The sequence below is a fragment of the Macrotis lagotis genome, chromosome 4, assembly GCF_037893015.1.
Source record: "Macrotis lagotis isolate mMagLag1 chromosome 4, bilby.v1.9.chrom.fasta, whole genome shotgun sequence".
NCBI lineage: Eukaryota > Metazoa > Chordata > Mammalia > Peramelemorphia > Peramelidae > Macrotis > Macrotis lagotis.
Window position 1 is genome coordinate 274025927 of NC_133661.1, and position 27990 is coordinate 274053916.

At 38.6% G+C, this 27990-nt stretch overlaps 2 protein-coding genes and 1 long non-coding RNA gene across 4 annotated transcripts in view; 1 reads left to right on the forward strand and 2 right to left on the reverse strand.

Annotated features, from left to right (window-relative positions):
* On the reverse strand, positions 1 to 1023 carry LOC141522557 (uncharacterized). The gene is made up of 2 exons (XR_012478236.1): positions 412 to 1023; positions 1 to 182 (listed from the first exon to the last, which is right to left on the reverse strand). It is a non-coding gene; the product is annotated as an uncharacterized LOC141522557 (long non-coding RNA).
* On the forward strand, positions 622 to 27612 carry VTI1B (vesicle transport through interaction with t-SNAREs 1B). 2 transcript variants are annotated; one of them, XM_074236064.1, is made up of 6 exons: positions 622 to 873; positions 2992 to 3050; positions 9219 to 9410; positions 20635 to 20808; positions 22520 to 22581; positions 23913 to 27612. In XM_074236064.1, exons 1-6 carry the CDS (start codon positions 762 to 764, stop codon positions 24007 to 24009), a joined length of 696 nt encoding a protein of 231 aa, XP_074092165.1. In that variant the 5' UTR covers positions 622 to 761; the 3' UTR covers positions 24010 to 27612. The 2 variants fall into 2 exon arrangements, with proteins under 2 accessions (XP_074092165.1, XP_074092166.1); XM_074236065.1 differs by lacking the exon at positions 622 to 873 and adding an exon at positions 1108 to 1246.
* Positions 24155 to 27990, reverse strand: part of ARG2 (arginase 2) — a 28585-nt gene continuing 24749 nt past the window's right edge. The window contains exons 6-8 of the mRNA XM_074236063.1: positions 27486 to 27590; positions 26371 to 26507; positions 24155 to 24628 (exon numbers count right to left, since the gene is read on the reverse strand). Of these exons, the coding sequence (XP_074092164.1) occupies positions 24423 to 24628; positions 26371 to 26507; positions 27486 to 27590 (448 nt within the window). The 3' untranslated portion in view covers positions 24155 to 24422. The remainder of the gene's footprint in view (positions 24629 to 26370; positions 26508 to 27485; positions 27591 to 27990) is intronic.

Below are 27990 nucleotides of genomic sequence, written 5' to 3' on the forward strand. Positions count from 1 at the left end.
TATAAAGTAATATATATAATTTTATTGTAAAAACAAAACATTAATAAAGCTTAAAACAAGAAAATCTTCCTACGATTAGGAAAGTCACCTCTGTGTGTGCTTAATAGTTGAGCCTCTCCAGATCTCAGTCGTTCCATCTGTAAAGGAGGAATCATAAGGTCTTCGAGGCTGGAGGTCAAACTCTAAGAAAGAGATAACGCAGCGTCAATGGCTTGACACGTGACCTGCGTGATGACGCACAATTCAACGGGTCCCAGGGAAGTGGCAAAAGATCCTCCAGAGTTTCCGCCTCTCCGGGCCGGTCACGAGTCTCTCGTGTCGAACTACAACTCCCACAATGCCCTATGAAACCCTCCTTTTTTTTTTTTCCTTTCACGCGTAGCGGGGCGTATGACTCTCGCTATCGCTCACCAAATTGTGACAACTCAGTCGTCCCAAATCTGGCGCCCAAATCACAGCATGGAGGGAGGGAGGGAGGCTCCGGCTCCTTTCTTTTTCAGCCACCGCAGCCCGCGGCGCCATCAGGCATCTCTTGGCTTGGCCCACGTGGCCGGCAGGGCGGGCCTTCGCGTCGAGGTTTCCGGCTCCGAAGGCCCCGCCCCTTGAGTGCCCCGGAAGCGCCTCGCTCGACGCCGGGGCAGCGGCCGCTGCGGCCGGGGGCCATGGAGTCTATGCGCGCGGGCTGATCCGGACGCAGGGCTAGAAGCGGGCCCTCGGCCCGGGACCGGCCGTGCCGCCGCGGGGGAAGGTCGCCCTACGCCATGGCGGCCGCCGTGTCCTCGGAGCCCTTCGAGAAGCTGCACGAGATCTTCCGCGGGCTCTTGGACGACCTGCGAGGGGTCCCCGACAGGCTCCTGGGCACCGCGGGGACCGGTGAGTCCTCTGGGCGGGGCGCGGGAGCCGGGGGTCCCCGTTGTGTCCGGGGCCTGAGTCACGAGAGGGAGGACCTCGGGGGAGAGGCCTCGTGGGGTCCCTCCCCGCCCCCGTGACGCTCGCTGGGGCGCCTCGGAGGCCGGGACGCCCCCCGGCCGGCCCAGGCCCACCGGGGCCGCGGGGGCCGCGACGTCAGGCGCCCCCTGCCCGGACAGCCCCCGCAGATTCCGAGGAAAAGCCGCCCTCCACGGCGCAAAGCTCTTTAATGCGCTTTGTCAAGCTCGGCGACATCCAGGTTTCCCGTACTTCACGCGGCTCGCGTTGTTTCACGGTGGCGGGGAAGCTGGAGCGGACTTGGCCTTTCTTTGCCGGGGTACGGCACAGAGTAGGTTCCTAATTAACTGAACCCACGGGCCAACGTGGCCCAAAGACCACGGCCACCTCTCTTCCGACCCTTTAAAGTCTGGAGTGTCTTCAATGAGGGGTCAAAGTCATTGCTAACTAGGTATCCACCCGAAGCTGGCTTTCCACATTTGGACAACTAATGGGAAGATTTTTTTTTATTATCTTTTTTATTTTTGGCTTTTGCAAGGAAGTGGGGTGAAGTGACTTGCCCAAGGCCACACAGCTAGGTTAATTATTATGCGTCTGAGTCCGAATTTGAACTCAGGTCCTCCTGACTCCAGGGCCGGTGCTCTATCCACAGCACCACCTAGCTACCCCACCACCTTGACATTCTTAAACATTTTGACCCATTTGGTCATGTCTTCAAACATTTAAGGCCAACCTTGTGCTCAGTACTGTGCCAAGCCCTGTACTTAGAAAGAAAGGCAAAAATAAGCCAGGTGTCCAATTAACTCACAGTCCCAAGGGGGGAAACGTTCTACCGGCAAAGGAGATACAGAATAAATTGGAAATACTCTCAGAGGGAAAATAGTATTATTAAAGGGCATGGGAAAAACTTCCAGGGACCCTTCACCCTGCTGGTCCCCTTGAAGCTATTTGCTCTATTGAATTCCTTTCAAAAATTCAGCCTGGAAAGAAAACATGTTCCATATGTGTTCTGACTTGAGGTGACCATCTGCTCTTGCCTCTGAACTCATGTTGCTTTGTGGGACCAACTGACTAGTTACTGGAGATGTTCTTCCCCAGTTTTGCTTTCTTAGAGCACCTGTCTGAGAAACCTCCTACAGACTGTTTTCAGTACCAGTGTTTTAAAAGTTCAGTTGTTTTTTAGTTCTGGGAGCTTATCTTCAGATACAGTTCCTCTTGAACTTTTCTGACGAAAAAGCATCCCCATATTGTTCAAATGATTCAATTATATGAAGTCAGCAGTAAATTATCAATCCCTTATTGCCAACTAAGCTCTCCTTGCCATCTCAGCAGTTTCCCCGTATATACTACTCTCCCTCTTCATGTCTGCCTCTTAGAAGCCCTAGTTCAAGCCCCATCTCCAAATGAAGTCTTTCTTTCTTCCTTCTCCTGTGAGGGCTTCCCTTCAAAATTAGTTGTCTTTTCCTGCAGAATGTGTTTCTTAAAGGTAGGGCCTGTTTGATTTTTATCATCAATGCCTTACACATTAGTGCCTGTCAAAACTGGATTTTATTTAATACTTGTTGATTATTGCTCATTTTATTTACCAGATATGGCTCTTACTGACCATTTTTAAAAACCAAATCCACCCTTAAAGGAGATTATTCTCCACCATTGAAGAGAGAAAAAAATGTTTTTCAAACATTTAAGATATTTCTAAAAGAAAAGCTCGCAAAATGTTTTGACCAGTGGCCCCATCACAAGAATTACTGTTTTAAGAACCTGTATGATAGGGGCAATTGCCATTTAGGTATCTTTAAAAGGTCCTTTAAAAAAAAGTATAGAGTTTGTTTTGAAGGAGTTGATAGATGCCTTTCCTTCCTCCATCATGTAGTGAAAATCAAATGAGTTAATGTGAAAATGCTAAATCAGTATTTATTGGTTGTTACTGTTATTACCATAATTTATCATTACCTTAGAGTTAACACAGGTAAGCAGAAAATAGGGGGAAAGTAGAGTGGTGGCATGAATAAAGGTACAGAACCAGACTGGAGCATTTCAAGCATGTCCTTTTCTCTTTTCCAGAAGAGAAAAAGAAGTTAATCAGAGATTTTGATGAGAAGCAACAGGAAGCAAATGAAACGGTGAGATCTGGGAAATAAGGGACTTATTTCTTTTACTAGTATTTGACTTGCCCAGAAGTAGTTTTGAAACCTGACCTTGTGAGTGCATCTATTTTGAGGACTTTGTTTTGAATATCTTCCTTACTAAAAGGTGCAGCAAATGTTGATGATGAGTGCTGAAGAGAAGAGGTTGGATGGCATTTATGAATAAGGCAGAGTAGTTCTGAATAATCATGTTTTGATGCTGAGAGCGATTAGTTAACTAGGCCTTCAGGGTTACAATTAGCTACTTTTGTAGTAATAAGAATTTTTTTTCCCTTTCATTCTTTAAAAATTTTTTTTATTGATTGATTGATTGCAAGGCAATGGGGTTAAGTGGCTTGCCCAAGGCCACACAGCTAGGTAATTATGTGTCTGAGGCCAGATTTACAGCTAGGTAATTATGTGTCTGAGGTGGGATTTGAACTCAGGTCCTCCTGACTCCAGGGCTGGTGCTCTATCCACTGCACCACCTAGCTGCCCCTTATTTTTTATTTTTTAAATTAAATTCAAAATAAGAAAAAAATTATCATGTGTGCAGCAAAACCTAAGAGAATTCATAATATAAAGCAAACATTTCCATTTCAAGAAAATGTATATCATAAATACTACATGTTGTGTTTAAAATTGTCCATCTTTTCTTTGCTTCCTTGTAGATTTTCTTCTGTTTCTTTTCTGTGCACTGTTTACTTTATCCATCTCCATCCAAGGCCACAATTAAATATAGAGATACATATATATATATGTGTGTGTGTGTGTGTGTATATATATATATATGTGTGTGTGTATACATATATATGTGTGTGTATATACATATATGCGTATTCACATACATATATAAACCTATATAGTTTTACACACACACACACACACACACACACACACATTCATACACATAGGTATATAGTCATAGATATCTATGTATTTGGTTTGTGTGTTTCTTATATTTCTTGAAAACAACAATGCTTTTTCTTCTACTTTTTCTACTCAATACCTTGCCTTCCTATTCTTTAACCTGACTTTCTTTCAAGTATCCCTCCTTCTATACCGCCCTCCCCATTAATCTACATACTGTTCTATATACCTCTTAACCGATTCCCTCACCCTCTAACTCAATACCTACCCCCCCATGTCCCCTTATTTCTTTCTGAATTTAGAAGAATTTTATACTTTTATACATATATATATTGTTTTCTCTCAAATCCATTCCCAATGAGAGCAGTTTTCTAGAACTATCAGCTCTCCTTCTTCCTCTCACACCTCATTTGTATAAGATAAATCTTTTCTTTTAATCTTTTCCTATATCAGTTGACTGAGGGGGAGGAGGAGGAAAGGCAATTGGGTTATGACTTGCCCAGGTCACACAGCTAAGTGCAAATATCTGAGGTTGGATTTGACTAACCACTGCACTATCTAGCTACCCCCATTTTACATTTCAGAATCCTATCTTGCTCAGTTTTACCCAAATCTCTCCTTCACACTACCCATTACTAATAACAATCTTGGACATATGGTTTACATTTCCATATATAATTAGTAAATAATTTTTCCTTATTGGGTCTCTTGTAATTAGTCTTTGATGTTTCCCTTATGTTTTTCTTAGATTTTATAGGTCTTATTTTCTATTAAATTCAAATCTTTTTGCAACAAAATCCTGAAAGTTTGGCCATCATTTAAGGTTCATTTTTTTCATTCTAGATTATGCTTAACTTTACTGGGTATGATATTTTTTGTCTGCAACCCCAGTTCTTGTGTTCTAAGATCTGTGGTCTTTTAATGTAGCCACTGCTAGTTCTTGTGAATTCTAATTGTGACTTCACTGTATTTGAATTGCTTTTTTTCTTGTTGCTCTTAATATTTTCTCTTTAACCTTGGGGTTTTGGAATTTAGTTAGGGTATTTCCATCAGTTTTCCACTTGGAATCCCTTTCAGATGGTGATTGGTGAATTCTTTTCTATTTCTACTTTCCCTTCTTGTTACCACACTTTAGAAAAATTTTCTTTAATTACTTTTTGTATTGTATCAAAATTCATTTTTTGAATGTAGCTTTCAGGAGGTCTATTCTGTTTTCTCAAATTGTTTTTCTTATGAGATGTTTTACATTACCTTCTATTTTTTCATTCTTTATATTTAGCTTTATTATTTCTTGGTCTAATAATGTCACTTGCTGAATTCAAATTTTCACGGAGCCATTGTCTTCCTCCAGTTTTCTTTTCACAATTTTGTTTTTCTTGGTTCTTATTTTTTTCTTTTTATCTTTTCCTCAGCCTTTTTTTTGTTTTTTTAAATACTTTTGAGTTTTTTTTATAAATTCTTTTTGAGCAGGTAGCCATTTGTTGTTACTCTTTTTGAGTTAGGAGAGGAGGCTTTTTTTTTATGCTTCGAGAATCTTTCTCTGAAGGTAAATCCTGTCTTCTCTAGTCCTGTAGTAACTGTCTGTGATTTGATTCTTTCTTCTTTGATTATTTTTAGACATTGGGGAATTGTGCCTCTGCCCTCAGAAACTTTGTCCTGGGCCCAACCTCTAGAATCTTTTCCTCCTCAGAGCCCCTGTTGGGACTCTTCTGTACACTGCTGGAAATGATCTTATTTCCTGAGAACCCTCCAGTGGCTAAAACTTCAGTTCTCCCATCTACTCCAAAACCAAGACCAGATTCTCCCATAAGTGTCCATAGCCATCAGCATCCCACACCACTAGCTTTTGCACTCACCTGGACCATGTCTCTGCTGCATAGCTGGGCTTAGCATCCCTTATCAGCAAGGTTTCCCTTTCTTTCTTCCCTCACTCAGATCCCCTCTCCTCACACTGTCTGGGAGGTGAAAATTCCTGTGCCTGAAGCAGAGACTACTTCACACCCCAGCTACCCCTAGGGCTCACCTCTTGCAGTTTCACTCTGTCCAAATCTTAATCCAGGATTTTTCTTCTGATCTCCATTTGTCCAAGGAAGACCATTATTCTGCTCCAGCTCTTGTTTACTTTTGCTGCTTCACATTTACCCTAAAGTTTTTTTTTGACTTGCTTGTGGAAGAAATATGGGGAACTTGGAACTTTCTGACCTCCTCTGCCATTTTTCCAGAATCCTCTCTTCAGTAGTAATAATATTAACCAACATTTATCTAATGCTTTAAAGTTTGAAAAGCACTTTACACATGTTTCTTTTGATCCTCCCAACATCCCTTATAAGGTAGTTACTAAAGGTTATCTTTAGGTTTATATTTTTTTTTACATGTTTCCATGAATCAAAATTGAGTGCTGAGAAAAAAAACAAAAACCTTGAGGAAGAAACAAAATGTTAGAGACAATGAAATTATGTAGTACATAAATTTTTTTTAGGTTTTTGTAGTTTTTTTTAGTTAATTTATTTTGAATTTTATGATTTTTTTCCCCTAAACTTACTTCCCTTCCCTCCACCCACCCACCCCCACAGAAGGCAGTCTGTTAGTCTTTTTTTTTGTTTGTTTTTGTTTTTGTAGGTTTTTGCAAGGCAAATGGGGTTAAGTGGCTTGACCAAGGCCACACAGCTAGGTAATTATTAAGTTTCTGAGACCTGATTTGAACCCAGGCACTACTGACTCCAGGACTGGTGCCTTATCCACTGCGCCACCTAGCCTCCCCAGTCTGTTAGTATTTACATTGGGTCCATGGTATACATTGATCTAAGTTTAATGTTTGGGGGTTTGTTTTTTTTTAGGTTTTTGCAAGGCAAATGGGGTTAAGTGGCTTGCCCAAGCCCACACAGCTAGGTAATTATTAAGTGTCTGAGACTGGATTTGAACCCAGGTATTCCTGACTCCAAGGCCAGTGCTTTATCCACTACGCCACCTAGCCGCCCCAATCTAAGTTTAATGTGATGAGAGAGAAAGCCTATCCTTAAGGGAAAAAAATAAAGTATAAGAGATAGCAAAATTATATAATAAAATAATGTTTTTTTTAAATTAAGGGTAGTAGTCTTTGTTCAAACTCCACAATTCTTTCTCTAGATACAGATGGTATTGTTCATTGCAGATACCCCAAAATTATACCTGTTTGTTGCACTGATGGAATGAGCAAGTCCATTAAGGTTGATCATTACCCCCATGTTGCTAATTAGGGTGTACAGTGTTCTTCTGGTTCTGTTTATCTTGCTTAGCATCAGTTCATGCAAATCCTTCCAGGCTTCCCTGAATTCCCATCCCTCCTGGTTTCTAATAGAACAGTAGTATTCTATCACACACACACACATATACCACAGTTTACTAAGCCATTCCCCAATTGAAGGACATTCCCTTAACTTCCAATTCTTTGCCACCACAAACAGGGCTGCTATGAACATTTTTGTACAAGTGATGTTTTTACCCTTTTTCATAATCTCTTCAGGGTATAAACCCAGTAGTGGTATTGCTAGATCAAAGGGTGTGCACATTTTTTCGTTGACCTTTGGACCTAATTCTAAATTACTCTCTAGAAATGTTGGATGAGTTCACAGCTCCACCAGCAAAGTATTAGTGTCCCAGATTTCCTACATCCCTTCCAACACTGATCATTGTCTTTCTGGTCACATTGGCTAGTCTGAGAGGAAGGTAGTACCTCAGAGATGCTTTAGTTTGCATTTCTCTAATAAGTTAGTGATTTAGAGCAGTTTTTCATATGTCTATGAATCCCTTTGATTCTAAGACAAATTTTTTTAAAAATTGAAGGTAATAATCTTTGGTCTTTGTTTAAACTCCACAGTTCTTTTTTTGGATACAGATGGTATTCTCCCTCACAGATATCCTAAGTCACTGATGGAATGAGCAATCCATTAAGGTTCTAGCCCTTGATATGTTTTTGTTAGGCGATGAAGTCTAAAAGAACTAAAAAGTTGGACGGCCATTTTATAAAATATCTGTAAGATATTTGTTATAAACCTAGATTGAAATCCATTTTCTGCCTCAGACAGCATAAGGCTGGTTGCATGTTTGAAGCCATAATACTTCTTTCCTGAATATCAGAACCTGTAGAGAGTTGAGCTGAAGTCCAAATCCTTGAAATTTTTCCTGTGTGGGACAGTTGCTGCCACATGATCTGGGGATACTGCAAAGGGAAGTTTGTACTCTGAAGTCTGAAGAAACTTAAAAGGATAGAAATAGTCTTAACCAGAAAGGCAGAACTCTTTAGACTATCTTTGTCATTGCACAGTTCTGTATAGGGGATGTTATTTATTATGTAGCCTTCCCTTGTTGCATCTTGGTAGCACTATGGAAGCTCTTTACTAGTAGATATTGATTCCCTTAACTTCTTAGGGTCCTGACTTCCCTGGATCTGGCTAACCTAAGGGGTGAAAAGGTTATGGTGCCTGATCTGTGCATAGTCTAAGGTGCTACATTTTGCTTGGCTCAGAACATTGTAAACCAGATGCCTCAAGTAACATCTTGAGGCATTAGGGGTATGAGACAAGAGTATTTTCAGAGTTAAAGTGGAGAAGTATTTTTGTATCGCACTCCTGTTGTTGTTTAAGGCAGCTAGTTGGTGCAGTCGGTAGAGTTCTGGGCCTGGATTCAGGAAGACTAGTTTTTCTGAGTACAAATCTGGTCTCAGACACTTCTTAGCTGTGTGACCCTGAGCAAGTCACCTAACTGTATTTGCCTCAGTTTCCTTATTTGTAAAATAAACTGGAGAAGCAAATGGCAAACCATTCTAGTATCTTTGCCAAAAAAATTCCAAATGGAGTCAGAAAAAAGTTGATCACAACTGAAATGACTCAGCAGCAATCTGTTGTTCAGCTCTAGCCCAAAGAAGACAACAGTATATAACTGTACCAAATACAATATTCAGTTCTTGAGTGAAGAATATGCTGAATTCCAATCAGGTCACCTGGCTTCCTTTCCTGCACTTCATATAAAAATAGTTGTGTGACCAAGAGAAAATAAAGAACCTCTTTTTCTCTTAGAGTCTTCATCTGGTGGAAATTGAGATGTAGTGACTTGCATAAAGTCACCAGGAATTGAGGAATAGTGTTGGTATTCAAACTCAGGATCCAGGACTCCCACTTCCTCATTGCTTTTTACTATTCCTGCTGCCTTGTGTTATACTACTTCACCCCTTGCCTCATCATGGTTCTGATGAAAGCACTTTGAAGACTTTAAAGTACTTTGTCTAAATGTGAACTGTTAATACTCCTTACTTCACAGTTGGCAGAAATGGAAGAGGAACTGCGCTATGCCCCGCTGTCTTTTCGCAACCCCATGATGGCCAAGCTTAGAAGCTACCGCAGAGACCTGGCCAAGCTTCAACGGGAGGTGAGGAGCACTCCACTGACATTACCACCTGGGGGCCGTGGAGACAGCAGATATGGGGTATATGCCATAGAGAATGAGCACATGGTAAGTTTCAGCCTCTGGAGTACATGTATAATTAGATCTATTTTTACTTTTGCTTTGTTTGAGTTCATGTTTGCTCCTACTCCTTTTTTCCCTTGACTGAAATATAATAGATTCTACTTATTTTTCTTCTGGTGTGTCTCTTTCTTTCATGTATGTCTCTTGTAAATAGCATTGTTGGACTCTGATTTCTAATCCATTCTGCTTTCCCCTTCAATTTTATGAGTGAATTCATCCCATTCACATTGACAGTTAAGATCATTGTATATTTCCTTTAGTCCTAGTTTTACACCCTTTTATCCTTTTTTGTCCCTTTTCTCCTCAGAAGTCTGTTTTACTTCCATCCACTCCCTCCTTTAACCCACGTTCCCTTCTATTACACCCTTTGCCTTACCTCATTCCCACCTATTTCCCTGTAGTCTGAGATAAATTTCTATACCCAACTGAGGGTGTATTACTCCTTCTTTGAGCCAAATCCATTAAGGGTAAGATGCAATTGTTGCCTACCACCCCAATTATTCCTCCTTTGTAAAAAGCTCTTCCTTTTTTGTACTTAATATGAGATAATTTTTGCCCATTTTTCTTTTCTTTTTTTTTAAATTTTTAACATTTTGTTTTCCAATTATATACAATAGTAATATGTACCTATCATTTTTTGATCATTTTTGATCATTTTTGAATTTTACAATTTCCCCCTTCCCCCTCCCCACAGAAAGCTGTCTGATAATCTTTACATTGTTTCCATGCTATACATTGATGTAAATTGAATGTGTTATAAGGGTAAACATAACCCCCCCCCCCCCAAGAAGATGAGAAACCTCAAGAATAGAGAGAGAGAGAAAAATGTACTTCAGTCTGTGTTCAGATTCCAATGGCTCTGTCTCTGGGGTGAGTTGCTTTCTTTATCATAAGTCTACCAGAAGTTGCTTCAATATTTTTCCCTCCGTTGCTATTACTTGCTGTACCTCCACAAAATTTCTTCCCATGCTTATTCTATTCTCTCTCTCTTTTTATCCTGGCCCTGTCCAAAAGTGTGTTGAATCTGAGTACCCTCTCCCTTGTTCTTCCCTCTCTTCTATCACCTATTCCCCCTTCCCTTCCCCATTCTCTCTTATCCCATCCCTTTCTTCTTTTTTTCTAGGGTAAGATAGATTTCCTTGCCCTATTAAGTATGTATGTTATTTCCTCTCTGAGCCATTTCTGATGAGAATGAAGGCTCACTCATTCCCCCTTGCCTTCCCCCTTTCCACTCCATTGAAAAAGCTTTTTCTTGACTCTTTATGTGAAATTTTTTAGCTTCTTCATCTCCTTTCCCTTCCTCCCACTACTTTCCTTTATCATCCATTGACTCCCATCTTTTTACTATATTATACCATTATATTCCACTCCTTCCTATGTCCTGTCTATATATGCTCCTTCTAACAACTCTTATAAATGAGAAAGTTCACATGAGTTATCAATATCTTCTTCCCATGCAGGAATACAAACAGTTCAGTATCATTAAGTTCCTCATAGTCATTCCCTCTCTTCCACTCCCTCTATGGTTCACCAGAGTCCTGTACTTGGAGATCAAACTTTCTGTTCAGCTTTGGTTGTTTCAGTAGGAAAGTTTGAAAGTCCATCTTTTCCCCTGAAGGAGGATGTTCAGTTTTGCTGGGTAGTCGATTCTTGGTTGTAAACCAAGATCATTTGCTTTCTGGAATATCATATTCCAATCCCTATGAGCCCTTAATGTAGATGCTGTGTAGATTACACTTTTCCTGTGTAATCCTGATTATGGAGCCTCAGTAGTTGAATTGTTTCTGGCAGCTTTTAGAATTTTCTCTTTGATTTGGTAGTTTTGGAGTTTGACTATATTATTCCTGGAAGTTTTTCTTTTGGGATCTCTTTCAGGAGGTAACCAGTGGATTCTCTCGATTTCTATTTTACCCTCTGCTTCTAGGATCTCAGGGTAATTGTGGTATTGTTTCTTGAAAAATGAAGTCTGGGCTCTTCTGATCATGGCTTTCAGATAGCCCAATAATTTTCAAATTATTTCTTCTGGATCTGTTTTTTAGGTTGGTTGTTTTTCCAATGAGATATTTCACATTTTCTTCTAATTTTTGTGTTTTTTGGAAGAGTTTTATTTTTTCCTGTTTTCTTGCAAAGTCATCAGCTTCCTTTAGTTCCATTCTGCATTTGAAGGAATTACTTTATTCAGAGAGCTTTTTTTTATCTCCTTTTCTAGCTGGCCAATTCTGCTTTTTAAGGCATTCTTCTCATTTGCCTTTTGTTTGCTTTTTTCCATTTGGCCTAAACTGGTTTTTAACATATTATTTTCTTCAGTATTTTTTTTGCATATCTTTCACCAAACTGTTGATTTGGTTTTCATGATTTTTCTACATCGCTCTCATTTCTCCTCCCAATTTTTCCTCCATCTCCCTTAATTGCTTTTCAAAATGTTTTTTGAGCTCATCCATAGTCTAAGCCCATTTTCTATTTCTCTTGGATGTTTTGGATATGGAACCTTTGATTTTGTCATCATCTGAGTATGTGTTTTGATCTTCCATGGGACTAAAGTAATTCTCTATGGTCAGATTCTTCTTTTTCTGTTGTTTACTCATTTCCTCAGCCCAGGACAGCACTTCTAAGACTTTGGGTGTTTTTTTTTTTAGGGGGGGACACCCCACTGGGACCTTTATTCCTCCAAGGTTTTATGCTCTCTTGCCTGTGCTTTGAAATGTAGATGACCAATGCACTTCCCTCTGCCCTGGAGCTATAAGGAGGGATCCAGCTGTCTTAGTATGGAAGCCCAAACTGCAGCCTGGATCTGAGTGTAGGCAAACAGTGGAGTCCTACCCCAAGGAAAGCAGAGAAATCTCTGCAGACTTCCCTTACTGTCACTGGGGCTGCAGGCTGCTTTCTCCAGATTCTGGCTGCAGATTCTGCAGACGGTGCTCCTCACTCTACACTCATTCTGGTGGAGCAGAGCTCTCTCACCACTCCTTCAAGCTGTTGCCAGTGATCTATGGGCTGGGCTGGGCTGCCCTGCGCTGCCCTGCCCTATCCTGTGGCCTTGTGGGCTGGGCTGCTGTGGCCTTGGCTTTTTTCCAACCCCCAGTCCTGGTGAAACACACCTTTCCCCTAACCCTAACCCTAAGTTATCTTGGTCTGGGAAAATGTATCACTCAGTCTTTCTTTGGGTTCTGCCCCTCTAAATTTTGGCTAGAGTCATAATTTTGGTTTTGGAGTTTGGGGGGGAAAGGAGTTCCCGGAAAATGCTGCTTTCATGTGCCATCTTGGCTCCACCCCCCCATTTTTCCTCTCCTTTCTCCCAGTGCATCCCTCTTTCTTCAACACTTAATAATTGCTTAGCTGTGTGACCTTGAGCAAGTCACTTAACCCCATTGCCTTAAATAAAATGTAAAAGCAAATGTGTAGCCAAGAAAAATATTACTACAAGAGTCATGTTGTAAAAGTAAATATGACTCCCCCAAGAAAGAAAAAAACTTTAAGAAAAATAAAATGGGGGGGGGGGAAGTATGCTTCAGTCTATATTCAGACACTATTAACTCTATCTTTGGGATGGACAGCATTTTTTATCATAAGACCATCAGAGAAAATGCTTTAATTTTTTTCCCCACAGTTGCTATTGCTAACTATATTTTTCTCCATCCTATCCCCCTCACCCCTCTCCTTTTACCCTGTCCCTCCTCAAAAATGTGGTGCATCTGACAACCCTCTCCCATGATCTTCTCTCTTTTCTATCACCTACATCCCCTGCTCCCCAACCTTTGCTCTCTGATTTTTCTCTTGGGCAAGATAGATTTGTATGCCCAATTGAGTGTGTGTATATTATTCCCTCTTTGAACTAATTCCAATGAGAATAAGATTCTCTCCATCCTCCTCACCTTCCCATTCTTCCCCTCTACTGCAAAAGCTTTTCTTGCCTTTTTTAATGTGAAATAATCCCATTCTACTTTTCCTTTTCTCCTTCATTAACTCCATTTAAAAAATGGAAGGTACCTTCAAATTCAACTACCACTTGTGCCTTGCCTCTATATGCTCCTTTGAACTTCCATAATAAATGAGAGGGTTTATATGAGTTATCAGTATCATCTTCCCAGGCAGGAATACAAACAATTAAACATCATTAAATCCCTCATAATTTGTCCTTCCGGTCCACCCTCTCCATCAAACTTTCTGTTCAGCTCTGGGCATTTCAACAGTAAAGTTGAAAGTCCCCTATTTCATTGAATGTCCCATCTGTTTCCCCAAAAGAGAATATTCAGTTTTTCTGGGTAGTTGATTCTCAATTGTAATCCAAGCTCTTTTGCCTTCCGGAATATGATATTCAAAGCCCTATGAGCCCTTAATTAAGGTAGACCCTTTCTGTACATCTTCTAAGCTGTCTTGGATTTGAAAATTATTTCACCCAGTCTTTTTGTGTGTTCTACCACTCTAGAATTTGGTTAGGGTCATTATTTAAGGGAACTTGGAGTGGTTTGGGGAGAGCTTGGGAGAGTCCCTGCCTTTTCTCTACCATCTTGACTCCACCCTTACCTGTTTTGCTTTTTAAAGTATTGTTCAATGAATTTTTGTACCTCTTTTTCCTGTTAGGTCACTTCTGCTTTTTTAAAAGAGTTCTTTTCTTTGGTGGATTTTTCTTCTTCTTTTACCATTTGCCCATTTTTTTTATGGTGTTTTTTTCCATTATTTTTGGTGCCTCTTTTATCAAGCTATTATCAGTTCTTTCTCAGTTTTTCTCTGATTTGATTTTTAAAATTCTTTTGGCTCCCCAATTTCAGGGCTGGTGCTTTATCCACTTTGCCACCTAGCTGCCCCAATTTTTTAAATTCTTTTTTAGAAAAGAGGATTCTGGGAAGATGATAATATAGGTTTAAAAAATTCGTACCATTCCAGATTTCCTCCACAAATAAAACAAAAAAGTTTCTTGCAGGGAACATATAACAACAAGCAAACAACAGTTGGGACAGAACACGTGGTTCTCTTGGGTCAACTGGAAAAAAGTCTGAAGAATGATCCTGGACTGAGTGAAGCATAAACATCTTCAACTTAGCTCACTGAAATAGCAAGCAGTGAATCCTGGGAGCAACTGAGTTGGGAGATAGACTCTACCTCAGCCACAGGAGTTTTCACCTAGTGGGGGAAGTTGAGACTCTGAGAGGGGCTTGAGGGAAACTGCTGAGAAGGGACACCAGGCCCAGCTGTGCTGCTCAGATGTGCTCCCAGGACAGGAAGGAACTAGCACACACCTGGTGAGTACAGAAGCAGTGATACAGGATACTGGTGGCTGTAGGCACTTACAGGAGAACTTGATCTCAATTCTAGGCTAGAGAGGAGAACTGAAGGTGGTTGCCTCTGGAGAGAAGTAAGCTCCTTTCCAGGATAGTGTGCTGAGTGGCCCCATTTGTACCTTAGGAGTAGAAAAGAGTCCAGAGATTTTGAGCAAGACAAAGTTCAAAAAATGACAATAAAAAAGAACCTGAGACTAGAGGTACCTCCCTCACACCCCAAGATTAGAAATGAGTATAAAAACAAGTGCTAAAAATTAAAAATATCAGGCAAAGGAGAAAGAACCCAACCATGGTTTGTCTTTAGAGGAGGTTAAGTGAAGCAATACCTCAAAGAATAATGTCAAATGGTCACCTGTCCAAAAAAGCATTCCTAGAACTTAAAAAATGCTTTAAATATCAGATTAGAGAGATTGAGGAACATTAAAAAAAAAGAAACCAAAAAAACTACAATTCAAGAAAAACAAGAAGATTGGTTGATTCTCAGTTGTAATCCAAGAAGCCAACCAACTAGAAAAGGTGATCTAGAATCTTAAGGAAGAAAATGATTTCCTTAAGAATTAGAATTGGGCGAGGAGAAGTCAAGGAAAATTATCCTGAAGTGTAACAAGAGGGGAAAGTAGAAATAGAAAAAAATCCATCCATCACCACCTGAAAAAGATTAGAGGAGGAAAATGCAAAGGAATAGCATAACCAGATTCCCAAACCCCCAGGTTAAGGCGAAACTATAAACAAGCAACAAGAAAAAATCCAATTCAAGTATGGTAGAGCTACAATTAGAATTACATATAACTTAGTAGTAGCTACAGGCTACATTAAAAGACTTAGGTCTTGGAACACCATATATTAAAAAGCAAAAGAACTGGGGTTACAACTAAAAATATACTTAGCTAAGGTAAGTATAATCCTGAATAAAAAAATGGATTTTCAATAGGATTTTATTGCAAAAGGTCCTGAACTTAATAGAAAATTTGACATACAAGATTCAAGAGAAATATAAGGTAAAAGCATCAAAGACTAATTTTAAAGGACTCAGTAGTGACATTGTTTACTTTTATTATGTCTAAATGTGCAAAAAAGAAAATTTTGACATGCAAAATCTAAGAGGAAATATAAGTTAACATCAAAGGCAAAAGACTTAAGGACAAAAATTGCTTACTTTTTATGCAGGAAATGTAAACCATATATCTGATTATCATTTAGTAATTGGGTAGTTCAAAAGAAAGATTGGGGGGTAGAGCTGAGTATTATGTGATTTTAAGAAGTAAAATTGCGTAAGAAAAGCTAAAAGTAATTATCTCATACAAATGTGGTATGAGAGGAAGAACTGATACAAAAAAATTTGATGCGAGAGGAGGACTGGTAGTTCTGGAACCCCTACTCTCAGAAATGGGCTAAAGAGGGAACAGCACACACATATCTAGAGTGTTTTCTTATAAATTCAGATTAGGGAATGTACTGAGTTAGAGGGTGAGGGAATATGATAAAGGCGGGGGTGTTAAAGTAGGGTATGTAGATGAATGGGAATGGGATAAAGAGGGAACAATATATACATTTGAGGGTATAACAGTCTTCTAAATTCAGATAAAAGGGCAAGAAGATGGGAGAGAATAAGGGAGGGATTTTTGGTGGGGATAGGTTAAGGAATAGGACAAAATAGTAGGAAGAAGGGATAGTAATGATCTTAGGTAAAGTTAATGCTAAAACATTTAATTTAAAAAGTAAAATAGGGAAATTGCTATATGACAGCCATATTAATACTATTTTAGACTATTTAAAATAATTAGATAGTATAAGATTGGAATATTGCTTTGGCATAGGAAATTAGCTTCAGATAAATAAGCATAGTATAGGGGGCGGCTAGGTGGCGCCGGCCTTGGAGTCAGGAGTACCTGGGTTCAAATCCGGTCTCAGACACTTAATAATTACCTAGCTGTGTGGTGGACAAGCCACTTAACCCCATTGCCTTGCAAAATCCTAAAAAACAAAACAAACAAAAATAAGCATAGTATAGTCATCCATATATGCATATGAATGTAAAGGTGCATGTGATTAATAGATATGTATGTATGAGTATATATATCTGAATTTAATTGGTAGCTACATTGGGGTGGGTGGAGGAAAAAATAAAGAGTATACAACAGAGAACAAGAAAATCTACCAGCAAGCTAAGATGTCAACTTCAAACATAATCTGCAGTGTTTAGAGGAGATCAGGTGCATTCAGGATGGTATGGCCATAGACTGCAGTATTTAGAATATAGGTTTTCTTATTTCTTATTTTGTAATTGTTTAAAATAAAATTTTAAAAAATAAAATCTTGTACAATATGCTTCCTACCTTAAAAAAAAATTTTAAACTTTTCCAAGAATTGGGCTTGTAACCAGTTAACATTATTTTCTTGGAGGCTTTGCTTATAGGTAGTTATTTTGAATCATTATCATCTTCTAAGTTTATATCTTGATTTTCCTTGTCACCATAGTAGTTTTTTATGTTCCTGTTCTTTTTTGGTTTATTTTGATCATTTTCCCAACTTGATTCTTGATTTTTTTAACTTTATTTTAAAAGTTGGACTCTGTTCCCAGGGTATATGGGTGGTGCTGTCCCAAGCTTCAAGTTTTTTATGCTATTCTTTTTTTCTTTTTTTATCAGTAAATCAACATTTATTATATGCTTTGCTCTTTACCAGGTAATACTTTTTTTTACATTTTTATTTATTTACACATTACTAAAATAGTCTTCTTGTAAGAGTAAGCATAATCCCCCAAATATAGAATAGAAAATAGAAAAATAGAAATAGAGGGGATTGAGGGAAGCTTTGCTGAGAAGGGACACCAGGCCCAGCTGTGCTGCTCAGATGTGCTCCCAGGACAAGAAGGAACTAGCACACACCTGGTGAGTACAGAAGCAGTGATGCAGGACACTGCTGGCTGTAAGCACTTACAGGAGAACTTGGTCTCAGTTTAAGGCTAGAGAGGAGAACTGAAGGTGGTTGCCTCTGGAGAGAAGTAAGCTCCTTTCCAGTATAGTGTGCTGAGGGCCCCCATTTGTGGCTTAGGGGTGAAAAGGAGTCCAGAGATTTTGAGCAAAACAAAGTTCAAAAAATGACAATAAAAAAACCTGAGACCAGAGGCACCTCTCTCTCATACTCCCAAGTTTAGAAATGAGTATAAAAACAAGTTGCTAAAAATTAAAAATAATTAGCAGGCAAAATAGAAAATAGAAAAACCTCATGAAAAATAAAGTATAAGAAAGAAAAAACTACTTGAGTTTGTATTCCAATACCATCAGCTCTGTCTTCAGGGTGGATCGGTCCATCAGAGAATTTACTTGCATATTTTTTTCTCACAGTTGCTATTGCTGATTGTACTTCCTTTCATCCATTCTTCCCCACTCCCATTTATCCTATTCTCTCTCTTCTTTCACTTTGTCCCTCCTCAAAAGTGTGCCATGGGGCAGCCGAATGGTACAGCAGATGGAGCACTGGCCCTGGAACCAGGACAACCTGAGCTCCAATCCTACCCCATACACCAAAGAATCACCCAGCCTTGTGCTTCCAGACAGGCCACTCAATCCTACCACCTTGCAAGAAATCCCAAAAATATGTTGTGTATGACTATTCTCTCATCACCTGCACCCTCCCTCCCTTCCCCATTCCCATGTATATAAGTTTGCCTAAGCTTTCCAGAAAATACAGGATTCTGCTGAGTTTCTCAGGTAATATAAACTGTTAGATTTTTCTTGATCTTTATGGTTCAGGAAGAGGCAGTGCAAACAGCATGAGACCAAAAGTCTAAAGACTGAATTTTGGTCCTAGATTTTTTTTTTTTTAGGTTTTTGCAAGGCAAATGGGGTTAAATGGCTTGCCCAAGGCCACATGGCTAGGTAATTATTAAGTGTCAGGTACTCCTGACTCTAGGGCTGGTGCTTATCCACTGCACCGTTTGGCCCCTGTCTAATTATGTGACTTATTCAAGATATTTTCTGGAACTATTTCTTTAACTGCAAAGTGAGGGATTGAAATATATGATCCAAAGTTTAGGTATCTAAATATTTTGATTCTTGTATGAGAATTTGAGGAGTGGAGAAGGTAGAGATGGGTACTTTTAAGTCAAAAAGGACAAAATTAAGTTCATTAAAAAACAAGGTTAGAAGGTTTGCAAAGCAGAGAAGAACTGATAAGATGGAGGTTTCAAGTCAAAGTAAATTGTAGATGACTGATTAATCATGAGTCAAAAATATTATTGCTTTAAATAAGTAAACTTCAGGCTTAGAATCACAGATTTAGAAGATGGTCACCCACCTTCCAGTCTACACCCCTCATTTTCTAAATGATGAAACTGAGGCCCAGGGAAGTTACGGACCTAGGTGGCAGTAAACATCAAGGTCCTCTTACTCTAGAGCCAGTCAGTCCTTTTTCTTTATTTAACTTGGATGTAATACTGGGAACTGTTTGCCCAATGAAAGAATTGTTTTGATGTATAAGTGGGTTGTTAAAACAACTGCCTTTCCTTGATTATTAAGCCAGAATTTACTAGCCTTATTTCCTCCAGTGGCATTGTTCTGTGATAAGTCTTGGAATTGTCAAGAATGTAACCGTATGGTCCCCCCCCAATATAAATGGATGCTTTATGTGTTGGAAAATAATGGAGTGCAAAGACTAACAGATTGCCTTCTTGTGGGGGAGGAAAGTGAGATTAGGAGGAAAATTGTAAAATTTAAAATAAAATTTAAAAAACAATAGGAGCAACTAGGTGGTACTAGAGCATCAGATAGAGCACAGACCCTGGTTCAAATTTGACCTCAGACACAATTTGCCTAGCTGTGTGACCTAGGGCAAGTCACTTAATCCATTGCCTTAAATGAATAAAAAAAATGTTTAAAAAAGAAAAACAAGAACAATTTAAACATAGACATGCAGGGCAAATAGATTAACTCTTGAATTCACAACAGTTTAAACTGAGCTCAGTTTTTAGATGTTCTTTTTAGAGACTAGGTCCTCTCTAAATTTTTAATCCCCTCCAGTGTAGTCCCTAATCCTGGCCCCAAGCCTCCCAGATCTTCATTCTTTCAGGAGAGTTGTATCTCTAGACAGATAAATTCTTTGGTTGCTGTAAATCCTTCACCATGATTAAAATATATTTTGTTTTAAAATGTAGAATAAAAAAATACATAAATTTAACATTGCTCTTCAGAAGCAGCTAGGTGTCAAAGTGGCCTGAGAGATCTAGGTCTGGAGTCAGAAAGACTCGAATTCAGATTCAACATTTGCTAACTGAACCTGGGCAAGTTAATGCTGTTTGTCTGGTTTTGGGGGTTTTTTTGCAAGGCAAATGGAGTTAAATGGCTTGCCCAAGGCCATACAGCTAGGTAATTATTAAGCACCAGAGGTGGGATTTGAACTCAGATACTCCTGACTCCAGGGCTGGTGCTCTATCCACTGTGCACCTAGCTGCCCTTTGTCTGTTTTCTTAACTTTAAAATAGTATCTATTTCCCAGGGTTGTTATGAAAATCAAATGAAATATTTTTAAAGTGTTTAGCACATAGTACCACATAAAGTAAGTGCCTAATGCCCTATTCACTTTTCCAGTTACTTTCCTATAGTGTTTTGCAAACTAAGGCATTATAAGACAATTTTCTATTGAAGAAAGGGAAAAAATTACTATTAGTAAGCATAGAGAAAGCTGTATCATTACTACAACATTGAAACCAACCCAACTCTATTGAGAGGGCTTCCTTTTAAAAATGGAAAAGTTCTTATATTTTTGATATCTTTCCCACTCACCAAAAAAAAGCAACAGAGAATAAGAGTTGAGAGATTCTGAATTCCTTTTCCCTTCATCTGAAAAATTGTCCCCTTGCTTCCTTTCCCAATGAATATTATGAAGAAAACACCTACAAGTGCCTGATTCTTTTCCCTTTTTTTGGTCAGAATCAGCTGAAGTCTCAGAGGGTATTACTTCTGCAAGGCACTGATAGCCTGAACCGAGCCACTGAAAGCATTGAACGCTCCCACCGGATTGCCACAGAGACAGATCAGATTGGTTCTGAGATTATTGAAGAGCTGGGGGACCAAAGAGACCAGCTGGAGCGTACCAAGAGCAGAGTAAGTTCAGCCTGGACTCTCTCAGGCAAGGAGAGAGGCGAGCCTATGGTCTGTATGACTTGGGAAAATATAGAAACTCCATTAGCTCTGAGTTCATTGATTGAGGGCAGAGGTTAGGTTAGATTAGATTAGATTAGATTAGAGCTCAGAGTTGGGAATTCCCTTTCTTTCTCCTGTCTAGAGCTAGACTAACAAGATGAACTTGATTATCTCTTCAATATACAGAGCTCCATTTTAGCTTTGTTTCTGCATTTATTGGCAGAGGATAGAGACCAGACTTTTGCAAGTTCCTGGAGAACAGACCATCCTTTTGTGCCCCTAGCACTTAGCACAATGTCTGGAACTTAGTAGGCAGATGATAAATGCTTGTTAACTAGAACACAGAAGTTCCATGGGAGTAGAAACTTCCCAGATTCTATTGACTAGGGTCTGCTCTTTATTTCTGTGCTGTACTCGCTTATTTATTGAAGAAATGTCACAGGCTAATATTGCTTTTATGGAGTTCTATCTCTCTTTTCTGTTGGGAGAGACCTCAGTCACTTGACACTTTACCCATGTTTGATGGTCAGGTTACTCTTTCATTTCATTGATCCAGACCATTAACTGCCCTATAATTTTTAGCTTGAGTACTTCATGTGCAGTATCAAAAGTGGATTGATTGATTTTTAAAGGTGAGAAATGAGAAAAGTTTTGATCAGTCTACCAGGGCTGAATAGGAGCAGAAAAGTCATGACTTTCTTGTGATATAGAGGGACACAAATTTATAGGCAAAGGATTTGGATTTAAGTACTTTGTCACCTTTTTAACCTTTGAAAAAGTCACTTAATTTTTCTGAGTATTTTCTCATCTATAAAGAAATTGGACTAGATGACCTCTAAGATCTTCTAAATCTGATAAATATTGCTCAGATTTGGACAAAATTCCTAGGTGTCAAAAAGAGAATAAGGACAAATTCAATTCCTGCCAGAATCTGAGAGCAGGTTTTTTTTTTAAAAGTAATGGACTGGTAATAAGTGATGGGTCATTAAGAACCAACCTTGTAGAAAATATTTATTTCCTTTTCTGACAAGGTTATAGCAAGGATTCCAGCATAATCTTATCATAGAATTATTCTTGCCCCTATTTTAAAGACATTTTCATCCATGTTACTGAGGAAGATGTACATAAAACACATCAAGATTTTACAAATTTTTTGTGAAGCAAGGAAACCACATTGAGGATTAAAATTATGTCAAATAATCTTGACAGGCTAACATAATTGACTGAAACTCCTAATTGTGTATTTGGATTAAAAATACAAGTATAGGATTACTGGAAGGTAACATAGTAGAATACAATTCAATTCATGTTATATATCAAGTTGAATGATGGTTCAGTATCTGCATATTATCTTATACTCCAAGAGGAAGGAAGTCCTAGTCTAGATGACCTATGTTCTGGCCAAGCTACATCTAAAATAGTGTCTTAGGGTATATTTTAGAGAGGACATTGACAAGTCTATAGTTATCCAAAGGAAGGGGGCCAAAATCATGAGGAACCTGGAAAACTGTCAGGATCTGAAGGACCTAAGATTTAAAGTAGAGAAAAGAGTAAGACTTTGAGTCATTTCTTGTCCCATACATTCAGTAGGCTCTGTCAGCTGTCACAAACTCAGTTTTTTGACTTAAAGCATTCTACAATTGGAAGATAACTTGGGTTTCTTTCTTTTCAGCTGGTGAATACAAATGAAAACTTGAGCAGAAGTCGAAAAATCTTACGTTCCATGTCCAGAAAGTGAGTTTAAAAACTGGACGGTTAATACTAGTTACATTTATAGTACACTTTCCTACTTCTGTCATTAATAAATTCATGATGGCACTCATCTTCTGGAAACACAGTGCAGTAAAGATCTTTGGACTTGGTCTGGGCAAATCACTTAATCTCAGAAGAATATATCTTCCTAGGGATCCCCACGGACAAATTTTTAGAAGCACTTTAATGGAATTGTAATTAACTTTAGTATGGTAGATGACTTGCATTTATTATCTTTAAGGCTGTATAAAATATAGTCTGTAACCATTCTTTTACAGAAGTGTCAGCAGTGTATAGGAATATTTCCTTTTTGCATCAGCTAGAATTATCATCATCTCTATTAATACTCTATTCTTTTTATTAAATGTCTGAGATCGGATTTGAACCCAGGTACTCCTGACTCCAAGGCTGGTGCTTTATCCACTACGCCACATAGCCGCCCCAATTGTTAACAGTGTTAACAATTATGTACACTATAAAATATGAGTCAGTAGAAAGCCAGTCACTGGAGTAGGGGGGGGTTGACATAGGAGACCTGTACTTTAGGGAAGCGGGGGGGAAAATCCTTTTAGCTAAATAATGATAAATGATGAGAGACCAGGACACTAAATTGGAGGCTTTAAGGATGAAGATCTGAACTAGGTTGGTAAAACTATGTATGAAAAGAACCAAGGGAATATATATATATATATATATGATGAAGTAGACCTTAAACAGTTAGTCTTGCTCATCTTTCTATTTTGATCTCTAGTTTTGAAGATTTATTTAAAAACAAAAAAAAATCCTTCTGCTATACTTTAGTTTCTGCTTCCATTTATTAGCAGATGTCTCCACAAGCAGGTGGCCTGAACTAGGGATGTATGCAGTTACAAATTGATTTTTCTTTTTGGTAGTGTGGTCCTCGAGTTAAATACCAATGAAAAAGATAAAGAGGACAAATTGAGATTCAGACAGACATATAATGTTCCTAGGACCAGTAAGAACAGTCTAATATTCTAAGTACTCTTAGATAGACAAGAATAGTATAATCAGAAAATGAGTTCTAAGAGGACAAGGAGGAGACAGAAGAGGTATTAAGCTATCCTAATGATACATCTTGGATAAAGAAGTGTCACTATTCTGATAGCCTGTGGTTTTGTGTTAAAACTTGCATTTTTTCCTCCATTCACTCTTTATCAGATGGAACAAATATTAGCATTTTATAGATGGATGACAAAAAGAGATGGCAGATTTGAATTAGTATAATGTTCTTTCCATTAAACCACAATTCTTCTAGTCCTAATATTGTCCCCTTACCTCTTTTCTCTTTGTAGAGTGGCAACCAATAAGCTGCTGCTTTCCCTGGTTATCCTTCTGGAGCTGGCCATCTTGGGAGGCCTAGTCTATTACAAGTTCTTTCGAAAAAAATGAAAATCCCTGCCTCCTCCTTACCCTCCTTGTGGATCTCTAAGCTGAAGGACCAACTTTAAAGTTAAGGGCTAGCAGTTACTCAGACTGTGTAAGAGAGAAGGCAGACAGCGATCGAAAATATGAAGTAATGGTTAACAAGGCTGGGTACTATACCAAGGTAACAAATGCTGTGTTTATTAGTTCTTTAAATTTATAGAGTATTCTAATATATAATTCACAATGAACTAAATAAAACTGATTACAGAATACAGTCACATTGATCACCAAAAATGAGGAGGGATTTTTTTAAAGGTAATTATGAGAACAATGCTCTCAGGAAAGCAGTATTGAGACTGCCAATTTTAATATTCCTTTAAGTGCCTCTATAGAACTCTGGAATGCCCATTATGGAAACTGGAAAAAGTACTGACTTCCTATATTCGAACACATTCTTCACTATCCGATTCATCTGGTGAACTGGGAGTGGGGAGATGGTCATAGCCATCATGCCGTCCTTCCCTCTTCTGGCCGAAGCTCGAGGCTATCACATCCACAGCCAGCCCAGCTGTGGCCTTCACTTCCTCCTCTGAAGTAGCCAAGAGAGGATTCACTTCAACTAGATCCAGGGCCGACAGCAAACCTGAGGGAGCAGAGCCACAAGAACTATATAAGACCAAAGAGGTCAGTCAACAGGATTGGGGAAGAAAGGCAGCCAGCCTTAACTGCTTATTTCAGGAGTGAACCTTACATTTTAATGATATAGCTTCTATGTTTTACATCCCTCTATTGGAATATAGCTTTTGCTCTAAAAAAGTAAAAGTGGAATTGGAATCTTTATATGATTAAATATTTCTTGTTTTTTTCAACCAGATGGAGGGAAGCTGAGTAGACTAGAGGGAAATCAGAGGGAAAGTACTTGTGAAGTTACTAGTACTTGTCAAAGGCCTGTAGTCAAATCTTTTGACTCCTGGTTCATCTTAAATATATTACTATTTCCATAAGAAATTTTAAAATTATATGAAACACTTGGGATTATAAAATGAATAATATCAGCTAGCTGGGATGATACATCCCTACATCCCTATTTGGTGGGCTAAGAGAGTTTTTTAGTTTAGTAGTTTCTACAAGAACACGTTATCTTCACCCCCCAGTGACAAGGACATACAGAGGTTTCTGCATATGCCTGCCCAAAAGAGAGTGATCTCTTTTGCAACCCATTTAGCCCTATTTATGCTTTCTACAATTTCCTATCTAATCCCCTGAAGTAAGAAGCATTGGCTACTCACTTTTTTTTTAAGGTTTTTTTTTTTTTAAGGCAATGGAGTTAAAGTATCTGAGGCCGAATTTGAACTCAGGTACTCCTGACTCCAGGGCTGGTGCTCTATCCACTGTGCCACCTATCCGCCTCTTACTCACTCTTAATTTCGACAAATCTTAATATGACCTTCCTTTTTCTAGATGCTGAAGATCAAACTTGTTTTCATTACTCTCTATATCACTCAAGGTAGTTTCAGTTTTTTCAATATACAAAAGAGTTTTGCTCTTCCTCAGCCTCCTTTTCACCAGGATTTTACCTTCTATGTTTTTTGGCATTGAGAACAACAAGAATAAATGCAGCAAACCAATCAGGATCATCATCATTCTACTTTGAGGAATCTCAATTCTTCCTTTACAAGAGGAAAATAGTCTAAACTAGAAATCATAGAGGGGTGGAATGAGGTTTATTTTTCTAAAGCAGTCTTCCTCATTAGGAAGTACTTTTCTAGGGTTTTTCCCTTGTCTGATCACTGAGGAAAGTCTAGGATTAAAGAAATTCAGGTATTACGTTGTCATTCTTGGGGGTCAAAACTACCCTGCTTTCTCCTTGATTACAGTGTTAGGCTACAGATTATACCCAAACAAAAAAACACCCAGCACTCAAAATGTTATCAACACAGGTGGTAGAGTCAACAAAAATTTGCTACTAAGTAAATGGGATTTGTAATAGGATACTTAATTCCATGGAACAACACAAGAGTTTTAATGGTGGGAACTTATAATTCTTTCAACTCGCTAGGCATCTGTATTTTCAGTTTGTGTGTCTAAGAAACATCTGGGGGGGAAAAGGCTTTTTCCCCCCCCAGGGGAGAGAAGGAAGATGGGAGACTATCAAAGCAATCATGCTGTGGGGACTCAGATTACTATTAAGTCTCTATGTTAAGTCCCTGAGTCTTTAAAGTTATTTTGTAAGATGAACAGAATGATGCTAATGCAACATCTATGAATCTAGCCCTGGTACATCGTATCTTAAAGTTTAAATCAAGAGTTTGTAACATGGAACATTGAGCAAATATGCTTCAGTAAGAGTTCAAACAAATTTTTCTGCACTTAGTTGCTACATACCTGTATTATGTATTTCCTCTGTAATATACATGCCTTCCCGATAAGTCAAGCCACCCACAACAGGAGTCCCTGTTGCTGGAGCCAGTGCAGGGTCAAAAGCATCAATATCAAAGCTTAGATGAATTGGTCTTTGCTTTCTAAATAGAAATAGGGAAGCAATCATCATTTAGTTACTTCAATCTGCATTTGTCCAATAATTCTGTAGCTTTCTACTATATCCAGGAATTTGGTCTCCTGAACCTGCAGGTTTGAAATAATACCTTTTTCCAGAAGTTATTATAGGACTATTTTCAGACTTTATGGACGTAAACTGTCTTAAGACAATCTTGTCATATTCTGTATACATGGGACAAAAAGACCTCCTTACTCCTTAGAGATGTCTTACAGACTCTTCTTACTACTTTACAGATGAACCAAATGTTTTGAAATTGTCCACAAAAATAATTCTTTACTTTCATTGGATGTTTGACCCTGAACTGATAAACCATCCAACCCACTGATGTAAATTAAATTTAAACAGGCACAACAGTATGATTTGACTCTGACCTTAACCTACCCACCATATCTTATTACCCACTCCTTTTTTGGTTCAAGATCAGCTGATCACAGCTATCTAATGGCTGAAATTGAAATGTGAGAATGATGCATATAAAGTGGTCAAATTTCTAGCAGCTTTTGTGATGTAGCATGATACTAGATGGCAGCCCACTCAATAATGAAGCTCTGGTATTAGGGGAAAAGGCTGCCCTGGAAATCTAGAATCTGTACTTTTCTGTAATCTTTCCTTCCAGAAACTGTCAATGAAACTGCTTTCAGGGAAACGTATGGTGATTGTGGAGAAACAAAAAATAGGATGCCTATTCCATTTTTTTTAAAAAAACCAACAAACTAGAAACAAATTGCTTTTGTAATAGCTGTTACATGAATATAAATTCTGTATTGAACAGGAATAAAATTCTAGTCTTATACTTTCTCATGTACTTGAAGCCTAATACTAATAGAAATGAACTGACATCCCAATGAACAGATTGAAGATTGGACTGTAGTGTGCAAATTTCTTTGTCATTACTTCCAGTATATAAACATCCAAACACTTCTCCATTATAATTGCTTACTTGCTGAGCAGTTGATCAAATGTCTGTTCCATGACCTTTTGGATTCCAAGGTGGTCAATATCCCTCATTGAAAAGGATAAGATGTCATATTTTTTTAGAATAAAACTGGTGAGGCAAAGGAAAAGAATCCTAAGTTAATGATTTGATTTTAACTTATGCATGTTCAGAGTTCTAAAGTAGCTATTCCTAATATAGTTCAGTTTTAAAGAAGATTCTCTACTTATCAAAACATACCATAGCAACTTCCCAAATGGAAGACAATCATTAACAAAAGTTGACCAACTTTGTAAGGAAACAGCCATTTATTTCAAGTTTTGAGGGAGACCCACGTGAAGTTAAATAACTTTTGATTCCTGTCACATTTCTCTCTCTGTACATCCTTGTTTGGAGGAAAACTCTTTAGCTAAGTGATTCAGAATGGTGGAGTAGAAAAACAAAACCTAGGATTTCGAACCTAGAAAAACTTGAGTGGGTTTGTCTTTGAAAAAGCTATGTTGACAGGGTG

Coding starts and splice junctions, on each gene's coding strand:
- VTI1B (XM_074236064.1), top strand. CDS start 762: ATGGCGGCCGCCGTGTCCTCGGAGCCCTTCGAGAAGCTGCACGAGATC. Junction 3,051..9,218: donor AACAGGAAGCAAATGAAACG/GTGAGATCTGGG, acceptor CTTACTTCACAG/TTGGCAGAAATGGAAGAGGA. Junction 20,809..22,519: donor TGGAGCGTACCAAGAGCAGA/GTAAGTTCAGCC, acceptor CTTTCTTTTCAG/CTGGTGAATACAAATGAAAA.